Here is a 23,167-nt window from a genome sequence, read left to right on the forward strand (position 1 = left end):
GATCTGCTTACTTCTCGCCTCCACAGCAAGGCACTTAGCTAGTTAGAAGTGTTGGGGTTTTGGTTTTTTTGTTGTTTTGATTTTTTTAAGCAAAAACAACACAACACACACTATTATTAAATGAAAGAACACAACCAAATCCACATAAATCACATGGAGCCTGCCTTAAACTCATTTGTTTCTAATTTCTTTTCTCTATTAGGAACATGTTGCTAAAGTCACAAGTGAATAAAGCATTGCTCATCTGAATTAATTCCTATCCATCTGCAACAAGGGGAACTGAAGGTCGAAAACGGTATCCAAAGAAAGGCAATTACCCACAGTGAGTAAAGGAGGTGGTTCAAGGTTGCGCTGCCAAGAAATGACATATTCCAGTGGACTCAAACCACCCTCTTCGAATCTTGGCATCCTGTGGTTTAAAGAAAGACGGAGGAACACTGAAAAGCAAAGCTTGCCACCTGCTGCCCGATAGCAAAATCGTACATGTGCTAACTGCGCCCACATTTTTAACCTCAGCCCCTTTGCAAGCTGACTGCTACAGATGATCACAGAGTACGTATGTAGCCAGTAGTTCTTCCTACTTTTCCTTTTCTTTTAAAAGAAAGGGTCAGAGCTTCTGTTTTTACGAGATAGATACTATTTCTCGTTCTATATATAATCCCCTAGAACAGAGTGCCTCAGAAAAGAAGGGAGGAGGGGTGAAGGAGGGGGAAGAGATAAAGAAAAAAGGAATTAAAATAAAACGACACCACTTCTGTTACACGCATTGTGTGTATAATGAATTGAACGAACTGCAGTTGTGTTTATTACAGTGTCCAGACCAGGAAGGAATGTCTTTGAAAAGGTGCCAGCATGTCCTATGCTCCCAAGGCCTGTCATCATTCTAACGTGATATGGAATACCAAATCCACTTTGGGATCCACGCAGACTTTAACATCCAAACATTAAAGCACAACTGCATTAAGCAGGCTTATAAATAGTTTATATGAATTCACATAACGAAACCCTCAGTAGCAGTCCAGCTCACACACACACACACACACACACACACACACACACACACTTCTCAATAATTCCACCACTGTGCTAAGTTTTAGCTTTAAACACTTAAACTTTCAAGTATCTTAATTACATTAACACGCACTAGTGTCCTCAGAAGCTCTCGGGTGATCCAGTCTTCACTTCTATTTTAATCTATGAGAATCTGAGAAGAAAATAAAATTTAGCATTAAAAGACAAAGCAACCAACTACCAAATATTGTGTGTCTTCTAACTATATACACATGTGACTTCATGCAGTCAGGACCTCAAAAGCCATCCCGAAGAAGAAAGGAAGAAATCCCATCGGAGAAAAAGATGCCCTGAGAGTGAGCTGCAAGGCACCAAGGACAGCTATTATACAAACCATATGCATTCTATGAGCCTCAGATGCTGGACCAAGAATATCCCAGCAGCCCCTTGAAAGACTTATGGAAAGCAGGTTTATGACACTGCACTGATAACTCCTGGGACCTCTGAGGCACACCACTTCAGGCTTGCCCATATGCAGAATAGAGCTAACGCTATTTCAAGAATTTTGTTCATCCAGGATCTTCTAGACAGCAGACACCAAAAAGCACCCCACTTTCAACACAGCACTGCAGTCTTGTACTATTTTCTAGTGTGCATTACTTTCCTCAACGCTAGAGGCAGTGTCTCCATACAAAAGGAAGCCAGCTCAGTGCAGACACTTAGCTTTCAGAGAATGCTCTCGCTGGGAAGGAGAAGCACACATTCTCAAAGTCCCTACCCCCTCCTCGCCCCCACCTCCACCCTCAACCCCACCCCCACCTGCAAAGTCCTGCAGTGGCTATCAATTCCTAAACTACTGCTGGGGCATCTCTGATGTGGCAGAAAGCTCTTCGGGTCTCTCACCTAACTGCCCTTACTGGCCTCAGAACGTATCTAGAAGCAATGAGAGTTTGTAAGGCTGTTTACTTACAGTTCACATACTACATCTGTGATTTGAAACAGGACCCGGTACACACAGGGAAGGACTCAGTAAATCACTCATTTATTGACTCCAGGTCCACCAACACCAGAGCTAGATCCTGTTCACGTATATCAGGACCCGGTACACACAGGGAAGGACTCAGTAAATCACTCATTTATTGACTCCAGGTCCACCAACACCAGAGCTAGATCCTGTTCACGTATGTCAAATTTGTGACTTTATTAGAAGGCATACATAGCACCCTATGTATTTTTGTCCTTTCAAAATGTGGCTTACAGGGGGCTGGAGAGATGGCTCGGAAGTTATGAGTACTTCCTGTGCTCGTAAGGGGCTCAGTTGAGTTCCTAGCACTAATGGGGCATTTGCTGCCCGCAGCTCCAGCTCCAGGGGCTCTTCCAGCCTCAACAGGCACCAGACATCCATGCAGCAGACATGTATGTAACATAAAATAAAAATAAACCTTTACGCTTAAACATATAGCTGTGCTTACCTACTTAAGTTACTCTAGAGATAACAGGAAGGAAAGAAAGATAAATCCCAGCTATCCCTTCATTTTATTAATTTATGTTTTAAATTTATGTTTAATATTTACACTCACTGTTAGCATAGTCCCTGGCACATTTCTGTGTTTTGCTTTGTTGTTTGCTTGTTTTTGTCAAAGTCTTCCTAACAGCTTTGCTGTCAGACTTTTTCTCGGGAAACATGAATGAATGTCTTTCCACCCCAGAATGTCTTTCTGTCAGGCACAACAGAACACCAAAGAAACAATTCCTTCCCATGAAAATACCAACACAATTCTTCACAGACCCTGAAAGAACAAATCTCAGAATCATATGGAAAAACAAAACACCCAGAATAGCTAAAACAATCCTGTTTTAGCTAAATCTTCTGGAACCGAGAGGGGCTTGCTGATATGAAACATCAAGCAAGGACCATGCATGAACTGGACCCAGGCCCCCTACAAAGATTTAGCAGATGATCAGCTTAGGCCTCATATGGATCCTCTAGTAAGGAAAATAGGGACTACACTGAACATGGACTCACTTGCCAGCTTTTTTTATCACTTTCCCCTAGTGTGACTGCCTTGCCAGGCCACAGGGGAAGAGGACATGCTCAGTCCTGATGCAACTTGATGAGCTGGGCTGGATGGGAAAGGGAGCTCCCCTTTTCTGAGGGAAGGAGAGGGAAAAGGGGGGAGGAATGAAGGGTGGGACTGTGAGGGGAGGAGGAATGGAGCTACAACAAAGATGTAAAGTGAATAAAAATTGAAAAACAAAAAAAAATATCTTCTGGAGGAATCTCCATCCCTGATCTCAAGCTGTGCTACAGAGCAACAGTCATTAAAACTTCATGGTACTGGCATAGAAACAGACTGGTGGATCAATGAAATCTAATCAAAGACCCAGAAATAAACCCACACACCTACGAACACTTGATTTTTGACAAAGAAGCCAAAACCATACAATGGAAAAAACAACAAATGGTGTTGGTCCAACTGGATGTCTACTTAGGAATCAGTGTCACAAGATAAATATGTAATCTCTGGTTCATACTTTTATTGTCAGCTTATATTTAACTGTTTTAAATATTAACCAATAAGAATAGAGGCATGCCACAGGTGGATTATCATAGAAGTATAGGTCAGTGGGAAGGGACTCATTTCCAGTTCATAAGGAAGACATCGTGGAAGAGGTAAACCAGGGCCCTGACAGATAACAGAAGGAGGAGTACAGGCGAGTGGACTGCTTCTGGCCTACCATGAGAATGCCCAGGAATTTATGTAGGAAGGGGCAAAGATAACGTGAGTCCTTTAAGGCCAAAAACTTACACAGTCAAAGATCAAGAAAGGTCAAAAATCAAAGCCTGCTGCACACCTGAAAGAGCAGGAATGAAACACCTTGTTCTTTCTATATGGCATGAGGACTTACTGCCCAGAAGGCCTTGAGACGGATAGAAGATCAACAAAGAATGAAGTCAAATCTGGTTTTGACTCTTATTGGTGAGTTTGAATCCAGGGCCAGAGTAGAGCCAAGAAAAGGGAGCATTCAGACAAGCCTCTACTTTCAGTGACCTGGGGACAGATAAACACTCCGCTGTACATAATTTGTTAGCCCTGGCATAAAAAGAGATGGCACGCAGTTCGTAACTCGGACACAGAAAAGCAGTCTTCTTCATCACTGGACTGAATTTTTCTCTTCAAAAAGTTCCTGTGAGAGGCAGGTTGGCTACAGGCAAGCCCACCAGTCACCCCTTCCTGGAATGTGCCCGGCATCCATCTAGGTGTCTGTGGTCAGTGATGAGGCCACACAAACGTGACTCTTGTTATTTCTTTGGTGCTCAATGTGGGCCTTTTTCTATTTCTCTATGCCCCACCCTAAGACCCCTCTGTCCAAACGTCAAGAATATCCAAAATATGGGTCTCTCCACCCAACCTCATTTGCTACTATTTTTCAGTTTTCCCTGAAGAGAGTGATCTCACAACAGATTTATGGAAACAACACACTCGTATCTACATGTCTTGGAAACCACCGCTTACTTAAATCTCAGCCTCTTTTTTGCATCTCCTAATTCTGCAGATTCTGGACATTCTTTCTGTCGTCCCTACGGATCTCCCCTTTCCTCATTCTCTATTAGAATTTGTAACAGGTGCCTGCTTAAGCCAGTAGTTAATCAGTACCGTCCCAGAGTCACCACTATTGTTCAGATATGTTCTCTTGATTCCCTTCAGATGATATGCCTAGACCAGTAGCCGGCATGAAAGTGACACTCAACAAATGCTTCTGGTGGAATAAATGAATCAACTAAATTAAAAGTTAAAAATCTGGCCTGGTGGTGGTGCACGCCTTTAATCCTAGCACTTGGGAGGTAGAGGCAGGTGGGTCTGTGTGAGTTCGAGGCCAGCCTTGGTCTACAAAGTGAGTCCAGGGCAGTCAAGGCTACATAGAGAAATCCTGTCTCGAAAAACAAAAAATAAATAAGTAAATAAAAGCTGAAAATCTATATTGTTGAGGTAAGATTCCATTATCACTATGATGGAGCAGAATTAAGGCAAGCAATTAGAAATGAATGAAAACCATCTAGACTTGGAAAATTATAGGTTCCACAACAGATGAACACTTACATGGATGTGGCTGGTGAGATGGCACCATGAAAGCACCAACTGCACATGCCTGTCGACCCAAGGTCAGTCCCTGGACTGCACTCGCCAGGTTCAGCAGCTCCCTGCTATACACTCAGCACTGAGACAGGAGGCGGAGACAGGAGCATGAAACCCAAGTGTGCAAAGCAGCTGAGACAAGAGACCCCAGTTCAGAACACTCGAAAAGAGAACTGACTCTCCACAGTTGTCCTCTGATCTCCACAGATTCACATGCTGCCTGCATACACACACAAACACACACACACACACACACACACACATACACACAATCACATTTTTTTAATCTAGAAAACAAAGATTCATTTTTATGTAAATCAAGCTCTCAAATAAAATAGAAGAATTCTGAAGCAAATTACCCAGTCAATGAGTAATAAGCTGCATTTATGTCTTTGTGGGCAAGGAGAGATTTCTTTTAAAAGTCAATGTGTGATGTTTCGTCATCAGAAAGTGAGCTCAGAAGTTAGAGCACAGCCTCCCCCAAAAAAAGTGGGGGGCTTCTTCCAAATTTCATTCAAATTTGAAGAAATTCAATAACATTCTTTTCATTAAAGTCTCTCCCATGAAGAATTAGAGAAATGTGTGACTAAAGGGTCTTTAATATGAAAAAAGCACTTACAAATAAAAAGTAACAGAAGACAGAGACCACTGGAAAGAATATTAGCAAACTATTCACACAATAAATTCTCTTATACTTTAAAATAGGAAATATTCAACTTCACTAAAAAGAAAATCTAAAAATACAAATTAAAATTATTCTCTATGGTAACAACATCTCACAAAACTATGCAAAAACCATCAAAACTTCACAAACTGTCAGTTATTTGATATATTGAAGCTTGATTTTTTTTCAGTGCCCACACTGGTTCTGTTTAAAATGTTGCAGATCTGAAATAGCCTGATATACATATGTCAGTAGCACATACCCATAAAATTCAAAACCTCAGATCAACACAGAACAACACAGTGGTAAAGGAATTAATCCAGGACTATAAAGTATTTCACGGAAAATACTCATAATAAGCACACTAAATTTCCTGTTTAAGGTCACAGGTCACCTTTCAAAACAGTAAGGCAACTAAGTTGTGAAATGTCCACCTAATTACATGGAAATGGGGGTCTTTAGAAAAGGGCTTTTCTCCTTCAAAATAGCTTAGTTAAGCCAGGAGATAAATAAAGGCCAAGGAAATCCAAGAGAGAGGCTGAGAGAGAAAAGCTTCCCAAAGCTGAGTGGGGAGGGGAGTGTGCCCCAGAGCCTCCCTGATAACTGTTCTTAGCGCCCTCACCACACAATGTCTGTCATCTTCCTGCTAAGAGTTAAGAACATCCTTCCTAGAAATATAATCAGGAGGGATTAGACGCCACATAAAGAGGCTCTGAACAAATTAGGAAAGAAAGATGCCTCAATTTAGCTACTGTCCATCAATTCTCCAAATACCAGCACCTTGCAACATCCCAACACCAAGACAAGAAAAGACAGAACTCTGAACGTGCAAAAGCCGTACCTGTTACAGGAAGCCCCCGAAAGGGTTTGGTTTGGTTTGGTTCTGTTTTCTGATAAATTCTGTCTGTGACAGACGGTCTAGCTAACTTCTAAACATCTGAAAGTGGCTTTCCACAATGGTCACTGATTCCACAACAGAGACTATTTTCAGTGAATCTTAAACTGCTTTGAAAATAAACAATTTTTTTGTCCAACAATTTGAGATTCACAAAACTACTACAAAATGTTCACCGTTCCACACACTTTTTTTGGCAGTGGGGTGGGGGTGCTGTTAATGGCTTCAAAATACATCCTTGAATTTGTTAGGTTCTGAAATGGGATCTTATTGTATAGGTCAAGCTGGCCTCATACTAGCCATCCTCCTGCCTCTGCTTCCTAAGTGTGATGATTACAAATGAGAGCTGTCATGGTAGTCTTTTAGCCTACCATTATTTTGGTTAAAGAAGTCTCGGGTGGGGGCTGGAGAGATGGCTCAGAGGTTAAAAGCACCAGTTGCTCTTCCAGAGGTCCTGAGTTCAATTCCCAGCAACCACATGGTGGCTCACAACCATCCGTAATGAAATCTGATGCCCTCTTCTGGCGTGCAGCTGTACATGCAGACAGAATACTGTATAAATAATAAATAAATAAATCTTAAAAAAAAAAAAAAAGAAGTCTCGGGTGATACATAAAAGACTGTAGAATAAACATTCAAGAGTCTAAAGTCCCAGTTCTGCTGCTCCCCATCAGTCACTTTGGGCAGGGCATTCAGAGTCCTCCTTTACACTACCTCCACACCACAGTTATAAAACATTATGGTTTCATTGGTAGAAAGCTCTGGAAAATGGAAAGGGGGAACTGTGCCTAGTTCTCAATCTATTTTCCATTCAAATATTAACTTTCAAAGGAATAAGTACTTGGGGTTGATTCTGCCCATACGTACTAACACAAATAGTTCTTTAGTATTTTGGTGAAGCTAATTCCATTAAGTGACGTAAGTCTGGAATCACATGAGCCCTAGTGACAAATAATTTAAGTATGCCTGGTCATTCCCTGTTGACTTTCCAGGAGCTTAAGCCAAATGTGTCAAGGTTCAAATCAATAAGTAATTTAACACTTACAAGTGCCAGGAACTTTCAAGCTCGTAAAATGAGTTTATAGTGTCAGTGTCCATAATTCTCCCAAGCGACAGGCTGTCCAGCTGTGCTGTCACTGTGTGTCAAGACCCAGAAAATTAACTACGGTCTGATCAGTGGAAAACCCTCAGGACATCTAAAGATGCCGAAGAGATGGGTCCTTCAACACCTAGCAATACCACAGAAGAACACAGTTTCAGACCAGACTATTTACTAACCTTGGAATAGACAATGGAAAGAAAGGCTGAGTCACCTTCTGCCCATTGTCATCGATTCCTTGGACTGGTCAGCCATGCATCACTCTGGGTCAAGTGAGGCAGCCTAGAGGGCTGATTAACATCTGAATTGCCAACATTTGAGTTCTACTGGCTCATTAATATCACTCATCAAGTAAGCACTGAGCAGGCACAAGGAATTGCATACAAATCCAAAAAATACCACGAAAGTGTGAAGCATGTAAGATGCTGTGAGGGGCCCTTGCAGAGAGCAATTGAGGTATCACGGAATATTCTCTTTAGCAGAATCTATACATTAGCTAGAGAAGTGGACGGTGGCTTACAGACAGAAATCTGCTCCCATCAGGAAGAAGCTGGCAGGACAAGAGCTGTCTGTGACCTTGACAATGACCAGTAGAAACAGCACCAGATGAGACCAAAAAGTCAGACCCCCATGTGTAGAATATTTGACCTTCACTTCTGAGAAGCCAGCCAAGACCTTTAGGGAGAAACAGGTATAATTTGGCCATGGCGGGGAGGGGTGGCTCTTTAGTTACAAGCTCAGGTTTACATTCTTCATAGAGTCGCAAATCATAGAACTATAGGAGACAGCCAGAAACTCTCCCTACTGTTAAGAGTCACAATAAAGTTCCCCCATTCTGGGGAAACTGGTGCTGTATAAGTTTCCTCCAAGGTGGAAACATTCCACCCCCTGGGGAAATTCCTCGAGCAATGAGGTAACAACTCAAAATAGCTTCAGGAAGTCCCTGAAACAGACCAGATTCACTAAGTCCCTCTCTGCCAGAGTACGCAATGAAAGCTGAGCATTGCCCTCAGATGAACAGAGCTGCAAAGAAGACTCTGAGACCAGACCAGCAGGCTTGAAGAAGCAGAAACCAACCAAGCTGCCTGGAAGAGGGTTAGACCAGAGTCACTAGGAAGGGTACTCTCCACCTGCTGAGCTGCCTGCAGGCTGTGCGAGTGTGCACCAGGTTCTCAGTTTTTGAGAGCTGTTGCCTGTGCTGGGATGGGCTTTAGTGATGTAGCTGCCTGTGAGTCATTTCTGCTCCTGTAAGTAACCCCTCACCCATACAAGCCCAATAAAACTCACTGGCTACCAAGTTGTACTTTGGTGGTATCTACACTCTCATCATGGGATCTCTGTGTGGGATGAGTAGATGTGTGTATTGCATCTCCCCAGGGAAAGGTTTGTCACACAGCAACTGCTCAAGAGAACAGACTCTCTGGCTAGGCAGAGAACTCCAGTTGGGACAGGCCAATCTCTGGGCAAGACCTCTTCTAAGAAGGCAAGTTCACCTTAAGCCACAATTAAAGAGATAGGTTAACTATATCTTTAATGACATACTCTACTTTACCCTCCCAGAATTCCTGGCCCCAGCATAGTTTCTATATGCCACCATGAGGCTCTGTTGGATTGACCCACTGCATGACAGCAAGCAGCCAGATTTTCAGAGGTGGAACAGTCCAAAGTAGGAGAAAACCCGTATTTAGGTTCTGGCTAAATCCCAAAGAAAAAGTCAGAAAACAAAGAAAAGAAAAAGTTATACATTTTGGAGTCAGTGGGTCAATCCCGTTGCTAATCAGCTGGACTTGGGATACATTATTCATACAGGCTCAGCATAATAAGTGCCCTTAAAAGAGGAGGAATCCAAGTACATAGTATATGATGTAGGAGGACTGTGAGTTTAAGGTCAACCTGGGTTATTGAGCAAGACAGGAGGAAAGGAAGCAAAAAAAGAAAGAGAGGGAAAGAAGGAAGGATACAGAGAAGGGAGGAGGAGAAAAGAAGGAAGGGTAGAGGAGGAGGAAGAAAAGGAGGAGGAAGAGGAAAAGAAGATAAAGATGAAGAAGAAGAAGGAGAAGGAGAAGGAGGAGAAGAAGAAGAAACCAACAAAAGAAAGACTCAGCCCAAGGCTGCTAGCTTTGAAAATGAATGAAGAAGCCACAAGACAAGGAATGCAAGCACATCTAGACACTGAAGGGCGAAGGAATATCTGTTCTTCTACAAAACCAAAAGGAATGCAGCCCCAGAAGCGTCTCCTTGTAGCTCACTGGGACCCATCGGGCTTCTGACCTCAGAATGATGAGATAAATGTGTTAAGGGACTACACTTGTGACTACAGCAAGGACAGAGAACTGACCCAAGCACAACCTTTAAGCCTCCACAGTTTAGAGGCTACATTTACAGAGTGCCTAAATTTGAATCTGGAGGTCACATTTAGAAATAGCTAAATACCTTCAGACAAATTACTTAACCCCTCAGCACCTGAACTGCTCCATCATATAAAGAGGGAATAATAGTACTACAGTTTGAAGGTGATTGGTCTGAGCCAAGCCCTAAGTCCCTGGTGCAATGGAGCTAGCTATAACGGAGGACCTATCAGAGGCCTGAACAGTCTGTCTTGTAAGTGCACTAGTGTTTTTCTTAAGAGACTGAATTCTTTCTATTAAGGCTGTATTTGGTGTCAAGAAACTAGATTCATTACCAAAAGAAGGGCCATTACAAAGCAACACTGGCTTATTCACTTGCTTCTTCTCTCTGAATATGGTTATTTTCCTCTCCTCCTCTCCCCTTTCCTTCTCTTCCCTTCATACCTACATGGCTAACCAGTCTTGGGCTGTCATCCCCAAAAGCAACAAACAAATCCCTTTTCTTTATAAATTACTCGGCTTTGAGTACTTCGCTGTAGCAGCATAAAACAGAGTAAGGCAAACAGTATCTATTTCACATTCTTTTGTAAATATTCAGTAACATAAATCCCCCAAAGCAATGAGAACAATGCTTGGCACAGAACAGGCGGTCAGTAACACTGGCTATCACCATCAACGGCATCACACCACTGTGCTGGTCTCTAGCAATTAAACCAAGGAACAGACTGTACCCAAACCAGCACTTGCCCTTTTAAGCTGAAAACTTTTAATCACAGATTTTGAACACGACTGACCAGAATATAAGCCAAGGCAGTTCTTGGTTCTTTACCAAGCTTCGTCGGGCCACTCTTTTCTCGTGGAACCTAGCAGTGTTCAAAGGTCACAGAGAACACATGGCCTTCCCCACTCTGTCCATCTCTCCCATCTCCGCTTTATGTTCTATTCTTCCTTCAAAGTCTATCTCGGGAGTCCTTTTATTCCAGTTCTCAGGGGCTGGAAAGACAGCTCCAGGGTAAGCAAGAAGAGCCGAGTTCAGATCCCAGCACCCACATTTAAAACAAAACTAGGAGAAGCAGAAGAAGGAGTAGGAGGAGGACTAAAGGCATGCACCACCACACTCAGCTCTCCACATTATGTCTAAAGGTGTATTTGTTTATGTGTGTGAGTGTTTTGCCTGAAACTATGCACCATATGGGTGCAGTACCCATTGATGCCAGAGGAGGGCATGGGAACTCCTGGAAATAGAATTACAGACAGTTCTGAGCAGCCACGTGGGTGCTGGGAATCAAACCGGGGTCCTCTCCAAGAGCACCAAGTGCTTTTAACTGCCAGCTCTCTAATCTTCCATCCATCCCTCCACCACCCCCTCTCTCTTCCTTCCTCTTTTTCTTACCTTTTCTTTTTGTTTTTCATTTTTGAAAGAGTGTCTGTCACTGAGCCTGAAGCTCACTGATTGGCTAAGCTGGCTGGACAGCAAGCCCAAGAGATGCACCTGTCTTTACCTCTTCACATTGGGATTATAGTTGTGTAGAAAATGTTTAGCTTTTTAGAAAATGTTTAGCTTTTTAGAAAATATTTTTTAATGTTACACAAATCTCTGTTGAAGCTCCTGTGGGCAGAGATGGGGAAAGTCACAGGAATGTTGCAAACACAGAGAATCTCAGACCAGAAACACAGGGGAGGGCTCACCTTCGTGAGGCCCATATGAGCGGTCAGAATTAAGCAGGGCCCACTATAGTGTGAGAGATCATTTTGGGATAATTATCAATTCATGAGCTGAAAACTTTTTAACTGTTTTAGTAAGTTCACCAAAAGTACCAATAACAGCCATTCATGCTGCAAAACAAGGGAAATCTCTCCCTAGAGCTTTGGCTCTTGACATACAGCTTTACAATGAGCTTTCTGTGTGAGGAACAAAAGAAAAAGAAAAGATGTAGAAAAGTTTAAATAAAGGGGATAAACTCATGGGTTCCTGCTGTCATTGTTAAGGGCAGCGAGCTCAAAGGTACCACATCGTCATTGGTAGCAAGGCACAGGTCTACGTTGAAGATTCCCAAGCACAGGACTTGTTCCCAGGAACCTGACAGCACTGAAGATCTACATCCCCCTCCTCCTTCACTGGGGACATCACTCAGCGCTTCTGTCAACCAACCTAAGAGATAAATGTCAAGCACTCATTTCTCAAGAACTTTAAAAGCAGAAGGCGTCCCCTCTGCGTGGACTCTTAAAAGACCTCCTCTATATTTAGAAACTATCTTGCCTGCTATAAACTCACTTGGTAAATATAGAACACATTGCAAGTCAGCTCTGTGTTTTAAAAGAACACGTTCAAATTCGCTTCTTTTATCTTCACCACATCCATGAGAGGAAGGTGACAGGAAGGAGAATTATTAATGTCCTTAAGGAGAAAAACTAGTTTTTCCGGAGCAGCTAAGCACCCTCCTTTGTTACAGCAGGGTACCAAGAGACTACAAAACCGACCCGCCATTACCACAGAAAAGGAAAAGACTGGGCTGCCATGTGCACTCTCTAGATAGATTTGACATCCATATCCTGAGTGAAACCAGACTTCCTGCTCAGGCTAAAAGACTGGGACTGGGCACATAAGGGCTTCCTCCTCACACAGCAGAGATAACAGTTCTGCACTTGGCAAAGCTGTGCTCATTGTACCAACATTCCCCAAACAACTAACAGACCTAGCAAATAAACAATGTCTCTTTGAGCTCCAAGTCAGGCTCCCATGGCCAGCGCCTGCATCACCCATCATGAGTAACAAGGATTTAAAAAAAAAAGGCATTTTACAAGAGTCCAGCAAGCCTTGCTGGAAGCACTGAGAGCTGAAAACAAACTTCTTTGGAGAACACTAATGCATTTGTGAATAATGAGAGAGAAAAGGTGAAAAAAAAGCTGAACCGTTTTGACTGGGGCTCCTCTCTGAATTATTACTACAACCAAAGCTCATGCACATTACCACCTGTTCACATAAGAACCAAAGACAGACCCTGGCTGGACCTACAATCTAACCACGGCTGTTCTGGGCTGACGCTGACAGTTTACATCTACAAGACACAAGTGTGACGATGGCCTAAGGGACACTGCAGAGTTATGAAGTAGATAAATATTTAAAGAAATTTGGGGCTGAGGAGAGGATATCTCAGTCAGAAAAGTACTAGCCTTGCAAGCATAAGGACCAGAATGAGATCCCAACAGAACCCACATTAAGTAAGAATAATAATCAGGGCGTGCTGGCACTTTTGTAATCCCAGCACTAGGGAGGCAAAAACAGAATCCCTGGGGTTCAGCCATTCTAGACTACTTACTGAGTTCCAGCCCAGGGAAAACCATGTCTAGATACACACACACACACACACACACACACACACACACAGAAATCTAAAGAGACTACAAAAATTCATGTACAGAAAAATGAAGTATTGTCTGGCCATTTCTTCAGCTCACGCAAAGGCTACGATGTGCCACAAAAGCCCAGAAACAGCAACCCCACAGAAATAAATCTCATGGAAAAACCAAGAATGAAGCTCCAAGCCATGGCAGTGGCTTTTCCAGAATGCACCGGGCAGTCTTTCCAAACCAAGTAAGCAGCCTTGTCCTATTGACACCCACTTGTCTGAGGCATTAGTAAGGTTCAGAATGTAATCCCAGCTATTTCCCTCCAAAGCTTCACCACAGATCCTCCTTTTCAAACCAAGTGCCAAACGCTTTCCTGGAATACGGCAATCTCAAAGACTCCCCAGCACTCACGGCCCGCATCCGATTTCTCACATGTCCCAAGCAGGGGCCACACCTGGTTCTCTCTGTAAGGTCAGCCAGGTGCGGTCATACCTGATAACAAGCTCACTGCAGTCACCTCTGGCTCTAATGCACTGCAGATGCCCCAGGCACATGCAGCCTCCAGAGAACAAGGGAAAGTATGGCCTAGGATTTTTTTTTTAATTTATCTACAACAAAAAAAATTCCAAAATAAAAAGATAAATTTACAAGGAAACCCTCACAAACTATCAACCATCATCAAACCCATCACCCAGCATCAAAAATCATCACTTCATAGCTTCTCTTGAGCTACCACGTACCTCCACCCACTGGATTTTGACGTTCAAATCTCGGACACCACCTAGATGACGTTTTGCTATGACCTTCGTACAATGCCATGATCAGGGACCCTCAAATCCAAACCTATCCTTTTAGATATCGACTCAGCATTAACATTTCCCTGACTGTACTATAACCGATCTTTGTCCATTTATTTGCAATGTGTTTGAACCACAACAGACGGGTAAGTCCAATTTGACAGCTAATGAGCTTTTCTAAACTGTAACTACTCTTCCCTTTACTTTTGTTAGGGGTTTGTTATTTGTTTCTCTATGGGGGGAGCACTATTTAATTGAAATGTCACTCAATGATCTAGTTTTGACACAGCCTTTAATGTCTGTATTACCACTACTCTTCACTCACACCAAATCATACCCTTACTGTGGCTTCTTTTATTGTTGCTCTGTTAAAACTCTCTAACCAAAGCAACTCAAGGGAGAACGGGGTTGACTTATTCCATCATGGCAGAAAAGTCAAGAGGGCAGGAGCTTAAAGCAGCTGTTTACACCACATCCACCCATGAGGAAACAGAGAACAACAAATGGATGCTCAGTTCCCATTCTCCATTTCTACAGCCCAGGATCCCAGCCAGAGAATGTCCTCCCACCGCACTTACGCACTCAAGATTATCCACACATGCATGCCCAGAGGCCCAGTTCCCAAGTGACTCTACACTCCGTGAAGATGACGACCAACTCCAACCCTGTCATTTTCAAATATGTGCACAAATTCCTCCCTTCTTTCCTCCCTTTTAGCAGTGCTCCCATCTCCTACTTGTGAGTGGGAACTTAATGACCTACTTCTAAGCAATAAGACTCTGTCACACTGAACCCTGCTGACTACAAAGGCACGCTGGCCTTTCCCTCTGCCCTCCAGCTCGAGGGTTGCTCAGAAGTCAGCAGCCATGGTAGACAGCACTGGGCAGCTCTGCAAAGTTCCACAGTAGGGAGGAATGAGGCTTCCTGTGTCGGAGTTGAGGCTTTGTACTAGCAACCTTGGCACTGAGTCCTCCTGGCAGTAGGCAGCTCAGCATCAGCCAAGACTTCAGGCGATGGCCATCACCACTTGTCTGCCACATCAGGAGAGCCCTCGCCAGAGCTCACAGCTTCAGGCATACAGAATTCCTGACACACACGCTGTCCATCAAGACGTGTTTGTTGATTCAGGCTGCTGAGCTACAAAAGATAACTAACGCACCAGGCCCTTCAACCACTGCCTCTGGAAACACCCGTCTCAGTTCTGCATGCCCAAGTTCACTGACTCTTCAAGTTTACACGCTGCCTTCTCCGCTTTCTCAACACAGCAGCATTTGAAAACAACCACGTCTTCCCTCAAGTCTCGTGAGGAGCTTTGTCGGGATCCAATTCCTTAAAACCAATTCAGCCAACGGTAAAGCCAATCTGTGAAATACCTACCTACCTAGTCGAACCTATTACTGCAACTGCTGCCACAGCGGCCCCTTCCCTAGGCTGTGTCATTTGAACAAAACAGTCCTATCGAACTAAGCTGTTCTTCAAACTCTCCAGGCACACTCCAGCCTCTAGGCCTCTGCCCAATTCCTTGTATTAATATTTACAAGGCTCCTGCCCTCACCTCCCACAGGCCTTTGTTTAATCACCACCCGTGGGCTTTTGTCTAATAACCACACCCACGCACCTCAAACTCTCCCAGCTTTCCCAGGACACTATCTGCAGTTTTATTTTCTCTGCAGCACTAACCACAACCAACAGATATTTTGCATCATCACTCACCAGGCCTCTGCCCTCTGCAGACTGTGAGCATCTGTCCAGGTACCACCCCTGCCACAAGAATAATGTCTCCTTTCATTTAGACGTACTAAATGAAAACTGGTTGAACCCATGATCGACACTTAATACTTCAGCTAGTGATATAAGAAGTTTCTTTCTTTATTTTGTTACTGTGAGAGTTCAGTAAAAGGTTCCAGGATGAACATGGAATCTGGAGTCGCCTAAATCTGTGTTCACAGGTCATGGACATTTCATATTTGGCTCCAGAATAAACTGTCTCACCCTGCCCACAGGGACACACCCGATCAAGAGGATCCAGCAGCTGCAGAACCGAGAGCTGTTTACAGAAGCCAAGGCTCAGGCAGAACTGAGGCCATCTTTATCCCCCAATACCATTCTTGTCTAAACTGCACTGCTCATGCTAAAGAATGAAGTTTTTAAAACATTGTTCCCTTTGCTTTATCTGGCAAATGATATTTGCAAACCATCCACCCACTGGTGCACATCACTAAGGGTCAGAGGCAAATGGTGGCCGGTGATGGTCAAGTGGAAATACATTTCTTACAACTTGCTTTTTTTTTTTCCTTTACAGTTTACCTGAGTAATAAGGCTGAGGAAAAAAAAGTCTTAAGAATGTACTGTATAACTTAAGACCCCCGCACAGATGTAGCCCATGGCAGTTCAGTATCCAAGTGGGTTCCATAGTAATGGAAACAGGGACTGTCTCTGACATGAACTGATTGGCCTGCTCTTTAATTACCTCCCCCTCAAGGGGAAGCAGCATTACCAGGCCACAGAAGAAGACAATGCAGCCACTCTGGATGAGATCTAATTGACTAGGATCAGAAGGAAGGAAAAGAAGACCTCCTCTATCAGGTGACTTGGGGAGGGGCATGCATGCAGAGGGTGGAGGAAGGGAGAGATTGGGACGGGAGGAAGGACGGAGCCACAGGGGGGATACAAAGTGAATAAAGTGTAATTAATAAAGAATTAAAAAGAAAAAAAAGAATGTACTGTAATCTGACTCCTGATCGCCAAAGCAGAGTTCAAGGCAAAATTATTTTTGTTCTTTAAGATCAGAGCAATGCTAGAAGGGAGATGTCTAAGTATTATATAAATCATTCGAGGAACACATAGTCACATCTGTGTTCTAGCAACAAAGCAGCGACCTCAGGGGAAGGAGATGAGCAAGTTCATCCAGGCCACGGCCTGGTTCTGCACAAGTTAAGAATGACTTGTTACATGTTTTAAATGGCTGTCAAATTGCCTGCTGAACGTTTATAGATGTGAGATGCTCTCAGCCTGCCCCAGGGAACCTTTTGTTAGAAGTGGGCAGCAGTCAATACTCAGATTCATAACTAGCCAAAGTGCTCAGAATAGGTGACTGTGGATGTTCAGCTGCAAAGGGGACGTCTATACTAACTTCCCCGAAAAGGAGAAGGAGAGGAAGAGGAAGACAGAGGAGATGAAATTGGGAAGGAGACATCTTGGGGGAGAAGCCATCCCAAGGAGAAGAGGTCCAGGGGGAAATGGTAGATGGATATGATCATATTACATCATATACTTAATGAAATCCTAAATAATCAAAATAAAAAAAATTTAGAAAATAAATACAACAAGCAAACAAACAAAATGCTGAGAAAAGGAATGGGAGATGGCTCATGTTGGGCAAGCCTGAAGACCCAAACTCTATCCCCAATATCCACATCAAAGCCAGACACGGCAGGACACTTGTAATCCCAGAGCTGGGGAGGGGAGAGATTGTATACACATACATACATACGTGAGTTCAAGGCTGGCCTGGTCTGAGAGAGAAGGGGGTTGAGTGGAGTTGGGGAGCTGGTTGTAGAGAAAGACACTTGATACTGATTGGCCAATGGTTTCCACAGGTGCATATAAATGCACACATACGTATATAACACACACAATTGATAAGTACAATTGAGAAAAAATTCTAAATAAGATTCCTATTTTGTGACCTGAAATTCAAGTGTCAATTCCATAACTAAAGGGATTTGGGAATGCAGTAAATGTCACCTACAGTCCACGCTGCTTTGGGGCTAGAATGGCACAACTAACCATAGAAACCACCTGTTCTACAGAGCAGGAAATACTGTCTCCTCCTTCACAGAAAGGTTGGCCAAGCTCTTCCTTCACAAATTGTGCCCTTTCTTAAGGATGGATGCTGAGACATGATTACCTCCGTTTGCACCCTAACGGGACCACTTACTGATTAACTCTATGTGAACGACTCAACCACTCTAAAGCTGGCTTCTCTCCTCCGTAAAAAACGGGGTTCGAGTCTACTATTCAGCACCTGCATTCCAGACTCGGTGCAAGCTATAAAGTGGTGGGCTCGTTTGAAATTTCTAAACTAGTGCCTGGCATGCAGGAAGCTTTGAGGACCCCTTGCTTCTCACTAAGAGATATAAAATGTGTTATCAAAACATCAGGTTTCCACCTAGCCTAGAACTAAAGCATTCTATCACAAGAAATAAAAGAGGGAAAATAAGAAAAATAAAAGATATTTGGAAGAGAAGAGAAAGGAAAAGTCTTTAAGAGACTAGTTCTACCAAAAGAGTAGGTGGCCGATTTGAATGAGAAGTGTGAATGAGGGTGCTTGGGCATTTTAACAGATCAAATGACCTCTGTGGACTCACTGAACACTAATCAGCACGGTGGAAGCACCGTCTCCTTGGGGGGAAATGCTTTCTAAATTCCAAGCAAGTGGCCTACAAATGAACCGGGGTCAAGCCCCTTTTTAAGCTGGGGACTTCCTGTATTTGACATTCCTACACAAATGACAAGTGATCACTGTAGTAACGTCAACCTCTTATTATCCATGTGTAGCTGCTCACTAAGAGGAGACAGTTGGACAAGGGCCCGTCTTCGGGCTGCTTGTCACCAGAGTCTCAGGAAGTCAGTGACAATTTTCCTTATCCTTGAGTTCACATCATATTCAGCACTCCCTAACAACAAGGAAAAAAAAAGGTTCCCATAAATAGAAAGCAACCTCATTCACCAAAAATGGGCCCACATGGCAACTGAGAGACATCCTGTAGTGTACAGAATGGAAACATTCAACTGAGGAATTACCTCCTCACTCTCCTGTGCAAAGCTACACCCTACCTCTTCCATTATCCTAAAGAATGTCTGCATGTCTCCCATTTTAAATTATTGTTTCACACCCCATTCCCTCCTCCCAAAAAAAACTGTTATTAAACAGTTTTATTATTAAACTGTTTTATTATTTTTATTTTATTGTGTTATTGGGGATTTTGCATGCATGCACACCTGTTTAACGTGCATGCCTAGTATCTGCAGAGGCCAGAAAAAGGCATCAGATCCCCTGGAACTGGAGTTACAGACAGTTGCGAGCCAACATGTAGGTGAGGGAGTTAAGCCGATAAGTCCTCTGGAAGAGCAGCCTGTGCTCTTAACTGAGGAGCCATCTCTCCAGACCCCAGAAAAGAATTTTTAAATTTACAGCTCCACAATCAAACCAGTATGTTTACTATTCCCTTCCAGCCCTGATCCTTATAATCCTAGCTCGGCTATGGTTTACACTAAGGTAAAGTCATTCATCAAATAAGTATCTTTAAGAGACTTGATACACGAATCTGACATGGAAGCTCTTGAGAAGGAAGAAGGATATTATTGTCCGAGAGATCTCTGCAAATGGGCCAAGGAGAGCAGTTCAGAGTAGCATGTTCAAGAGTGGCTAATATGCATCTAGGCTAGAAGCAAGGTGAAAACACTCACTGAGAACGTATCTGCTGGGGGAGTCCCACTGATGGCTTCGGCTTAAGGGTCAAGGTCATCTGGGCCACTGGACTGACCCTCGGTAATGTGTCTGCCTTCTTGCTTGAAGTACGCTTTGCTGCTTGCTCAGGAGCGACCCAAGAGGACCCAGGATTCTGTCCTCCGAAGACTGGTGACGCAGTGTCCTGGGCGGCTGTGACCTCGCAGGCTTTGCCCTTTGTCCCTGGTTTACAAACACAGAGCTGAGGCCGGAGACACATCCCTTCATTCTGGCATGGCGGAACACAGCTCGCTGCAGGAGACAAGAGAAGACGTGGTTTTGAAGAAAAGCACAGCAGACTTCACTATGTCCTCCGAAGGGTGGACTACTGGATGTTCCCCTAAGGAAAGCACGATGATAATGGTGGTGGTAGTGACAGCTAATACCTATCAGTGGCCAACTATGTGATAGGTACCTTTCCTATATACATATGTATGTATGTTATCATGTATACGTGAATTCACATATGATTGTTGATATGTAGGTTCACTCATATATATATGAAGAGCACCTGTCACACAGATATCTTTATATAGCATATACATGTGAGTGAGCATATCTATCGTATACATGTTGATATAATCCCTGGAAACAGTTTTAGTACATATTTTATTATGCCCATTCCATTGGTAAATGCAAAGTTTAAGCGGCTGAACAAAGATCAAACAAACCATTAGGAAATAGAAGAGTTGGGATTTGAATCCAAGTGAGCCGGTGTCAAAAGCATCATTCTTTTTTTTTTTTTAATGGAGAAAAATGTTAGCTTTATTGTTTTACATAATCATGAAATAGTATTGTTTTGTTGTTGTTGTTGTTGTTTTAATTTTTATTTTTATTTTTAGTTACATTTTGTTAACTCTGTATCCCAGCTGTGTCCCGCTCCCTCATTCCCTCCCCAACCCCACACTCCCTCCCTGGTCTCCTCCCTGTCCCTTTCCAAGTCCACTGATTGGGGAGGACCTCCTCCCCTTTCATTTGACCCTGTTTTATCAGGTATCTTCAGGGCTGGCTGCAAAGTCCTCTTCTGTGGCCTAACAGGACTGCTCCTCCCCTTGGGGGTGGAGGAGAGGTCAAAGAGCCAGTCATTGAGTTCCTGTTAGAAATAGTCCTTGTTCCCCTCACTTTGGAAAACTACTTGGTTACTGAGCTACCACAGGCCACATCCGAGCAGAAGTTCTATGTTATATCCATAGATGGTCCTTGGTTGAGTGTCAGTCTCAGAAAAGACCCTGTGCCAGGATATATTTGGTACTTGTAGAGCTTCTATCCTTTCCATATCATACTAACTCCCCTTCTTCCTTATGATTCCCTGCACTCTGCGGAGGGTTTGGTTATGAGTCTTAGTGTCTGCTTTGAAACACTGCTAGGTAGAGTCTTTCAGATGCCTTTTGCAGTAGACTCCTGTCATGCGAATGCACATTCCATTTGTCTTTCTAAATGAGGATTGATCATCTTCACCCATGTCCACTTTCTTGATTATCTTCTTTAGGTGTGTAGATTTCATTATGTTTATCATATCTTGTAGGTCTATATAAGCGAGTATATACCAAGTTTGTCTTTCTCCTTCTGGGATACCTCACTCAGAATGATCTTTTCTAGATCCCACTATTTGCCTGCAAATTTCATGATTTCCCAAAAGCATCATTCTTAAACATTGTATTGTAACTGTCTTCCCAAAAATACAAGACAGGTTTAAAAAAAAAAAAAACAAAAAACAAAAAAAAAAGCACCTTAAAGTCTCCTGTGTTGGTTTGAATGAAAATGGTCCCCATAAGCCCATAGAGAGGGGCACCATTAGGAGGTGTGGCCTTATTGGAGTAGGTGTGGCATGTCACTGCCGGTGAGCTTGGAGGTGTCAGATGTTTTAAACCAGGCCCAGTGTCACTCTCTCTTCCTGATGCCTGCCAATCCAGATGTACAGCTCTCAGCTACCTCTCCAGCACCATGTCTGCCTGCATGCCACCATGCTTCCCGCCATAATGATAATGGACTAAACCTCCAAACTGTAAGCCAGACCCAACTAAATGTTTGCCTTTGTAAGCGTTGCTGTGGGCATGGTACCTCCTCACAGCAATAAAAACCCTAGCTAAGACATATCCTGGCATTGCTTTTAAGTTATACTCTGTGGCTTGAATTTAGAGTGTGTGTGTGTGTGTGTGTGTGTGTGTCTGTGTGTCTGTGTGTCTGTGTGTGTGTGTGTGTGTGTGTCTCCATACACGTACGGTCCACACACATATGTATAGGTATATTTTCATGTGTGCACATGTGTGTTATAAAAGCATTGTATGCCTATGAAGAAGAGAGAGTTACACTGGGATATCTTTCTCAATTGTTTTTCACTTTCTTTTTTTGATAGTATCTTCACTGAGGCTAGAAGCTCATCTTTACTAGCAACATCCAAAGACGCCCAACCCTACCCTTCTGTGCGGGAACTGGGATGGGATCACAGAAGCCCATGACCTTATCATGGGCTGGACAGCCAAACTTGGGGCTTCATGTTTACATAGACGATGCCTTACCCACTGAGACATCTCCCCTGGCCTTTACATTTAATTTTAAATTTTTAAAAAGTTTAAGTGCTTTTGCCAGGACTTAACCACAAACAGTCTCTAACCCCTAGAAAAGACTTCTTCCACACACTCATGGGCTGCCTGTCAAAACTTTTCAGAGACTTAACTATCTGGTCCAGCTCACTGTTTTTGCCTAGGAAAAATGATGGCAATAAGGTGGCTGACCAGCAGCACAAGGTGGCACAAACAGGCAGTGAGCACTATGCCACTGGGACGCACCCAACAAGGATCAAGCTCCTCATCCTCTGTCTTCCAGGACATCTAAACTCTGAATCACCAGACCCCAGGTTTGTGGCCAGGCAGAGTTCTAAAGCTAGCTGGGCCATGGTCAGTGTTAGTGGATCTGAACACGGGTGAGGGACCCTGGGAGTTTTGAGGTCACTGACTTGAACTGCATTATGTAATGCCGCAGGTTGCTGGCAGGTTCCAGCCAGACCCTTCTGTATTCGTCGTAAATCTTTTAGCTGCTGCCCCTTTGCTGATAGTCAGCTTCAGACTTACACTCTTCGTCCTAAGAACATTCTACCAAATTTCCTAGCCAGTGCTGATTCAGTTCAGTCCACTGAACAGTTCCAAAAGAGAAGAGAGACATTATGTCTTAGGGTTACTATTGCTACAGTGAAACACCAAGACCAAGAGCAAGTTGGGCAGGATTTACTTGGTTTACACTTCCACATCACTGTCCATCACTGAGGGAAGTCAGGACAGGAACTCACACGTGGCAGAAATCTGGAGGCAGGAGCTGATGCAGAAGCCACGGAGGGTGCTGCTTAATGGCTTG

At 43.5% G+C, this 23,167-nt stretch overlaps 1 protein-coding gene across 5 annotated transcripts in view; it reads right to left on the reverse strand.

Moving 5' to 3' along the window:
- The window catches only part of Ltbp1 (latent transforming growth factor beta binding protein 1), a 374,971-nt gene that overhangs the window by 301,596 nt on the left and 50,208 nt on the right, over nt 1-23,167 (reverse strand). For all 5 annotated transcript variants that reach the window (XM_060364375.1, XM_060364381.1, XM_060364393.1 and 2 more), the window contains exon 3: nt 19,777-20,068. In XM_060364375.1, the coding sequence (XP_060220358.1) occupies nt 19,777-20,068 (292 nt within the window). The remainder of the gene's footprint in view (nt 1-19,776; nt 20,069-23,167) is intronic.

This window comes from Meriones unguiculatus, chromosome 1 (genome assembly GCF_030254825.1).
Source record: "Meriones unguiculatus strain TT.TT164.6M chromosome 1, Bangor_MerUng_6.1, whole genome shotgun sequence".
Lineage (NCBI taxonomy): Eukaryota > Metazoa > Chordata > Mammalia > Rodentia > Muridae > Meriones > Meriones unguiculatus.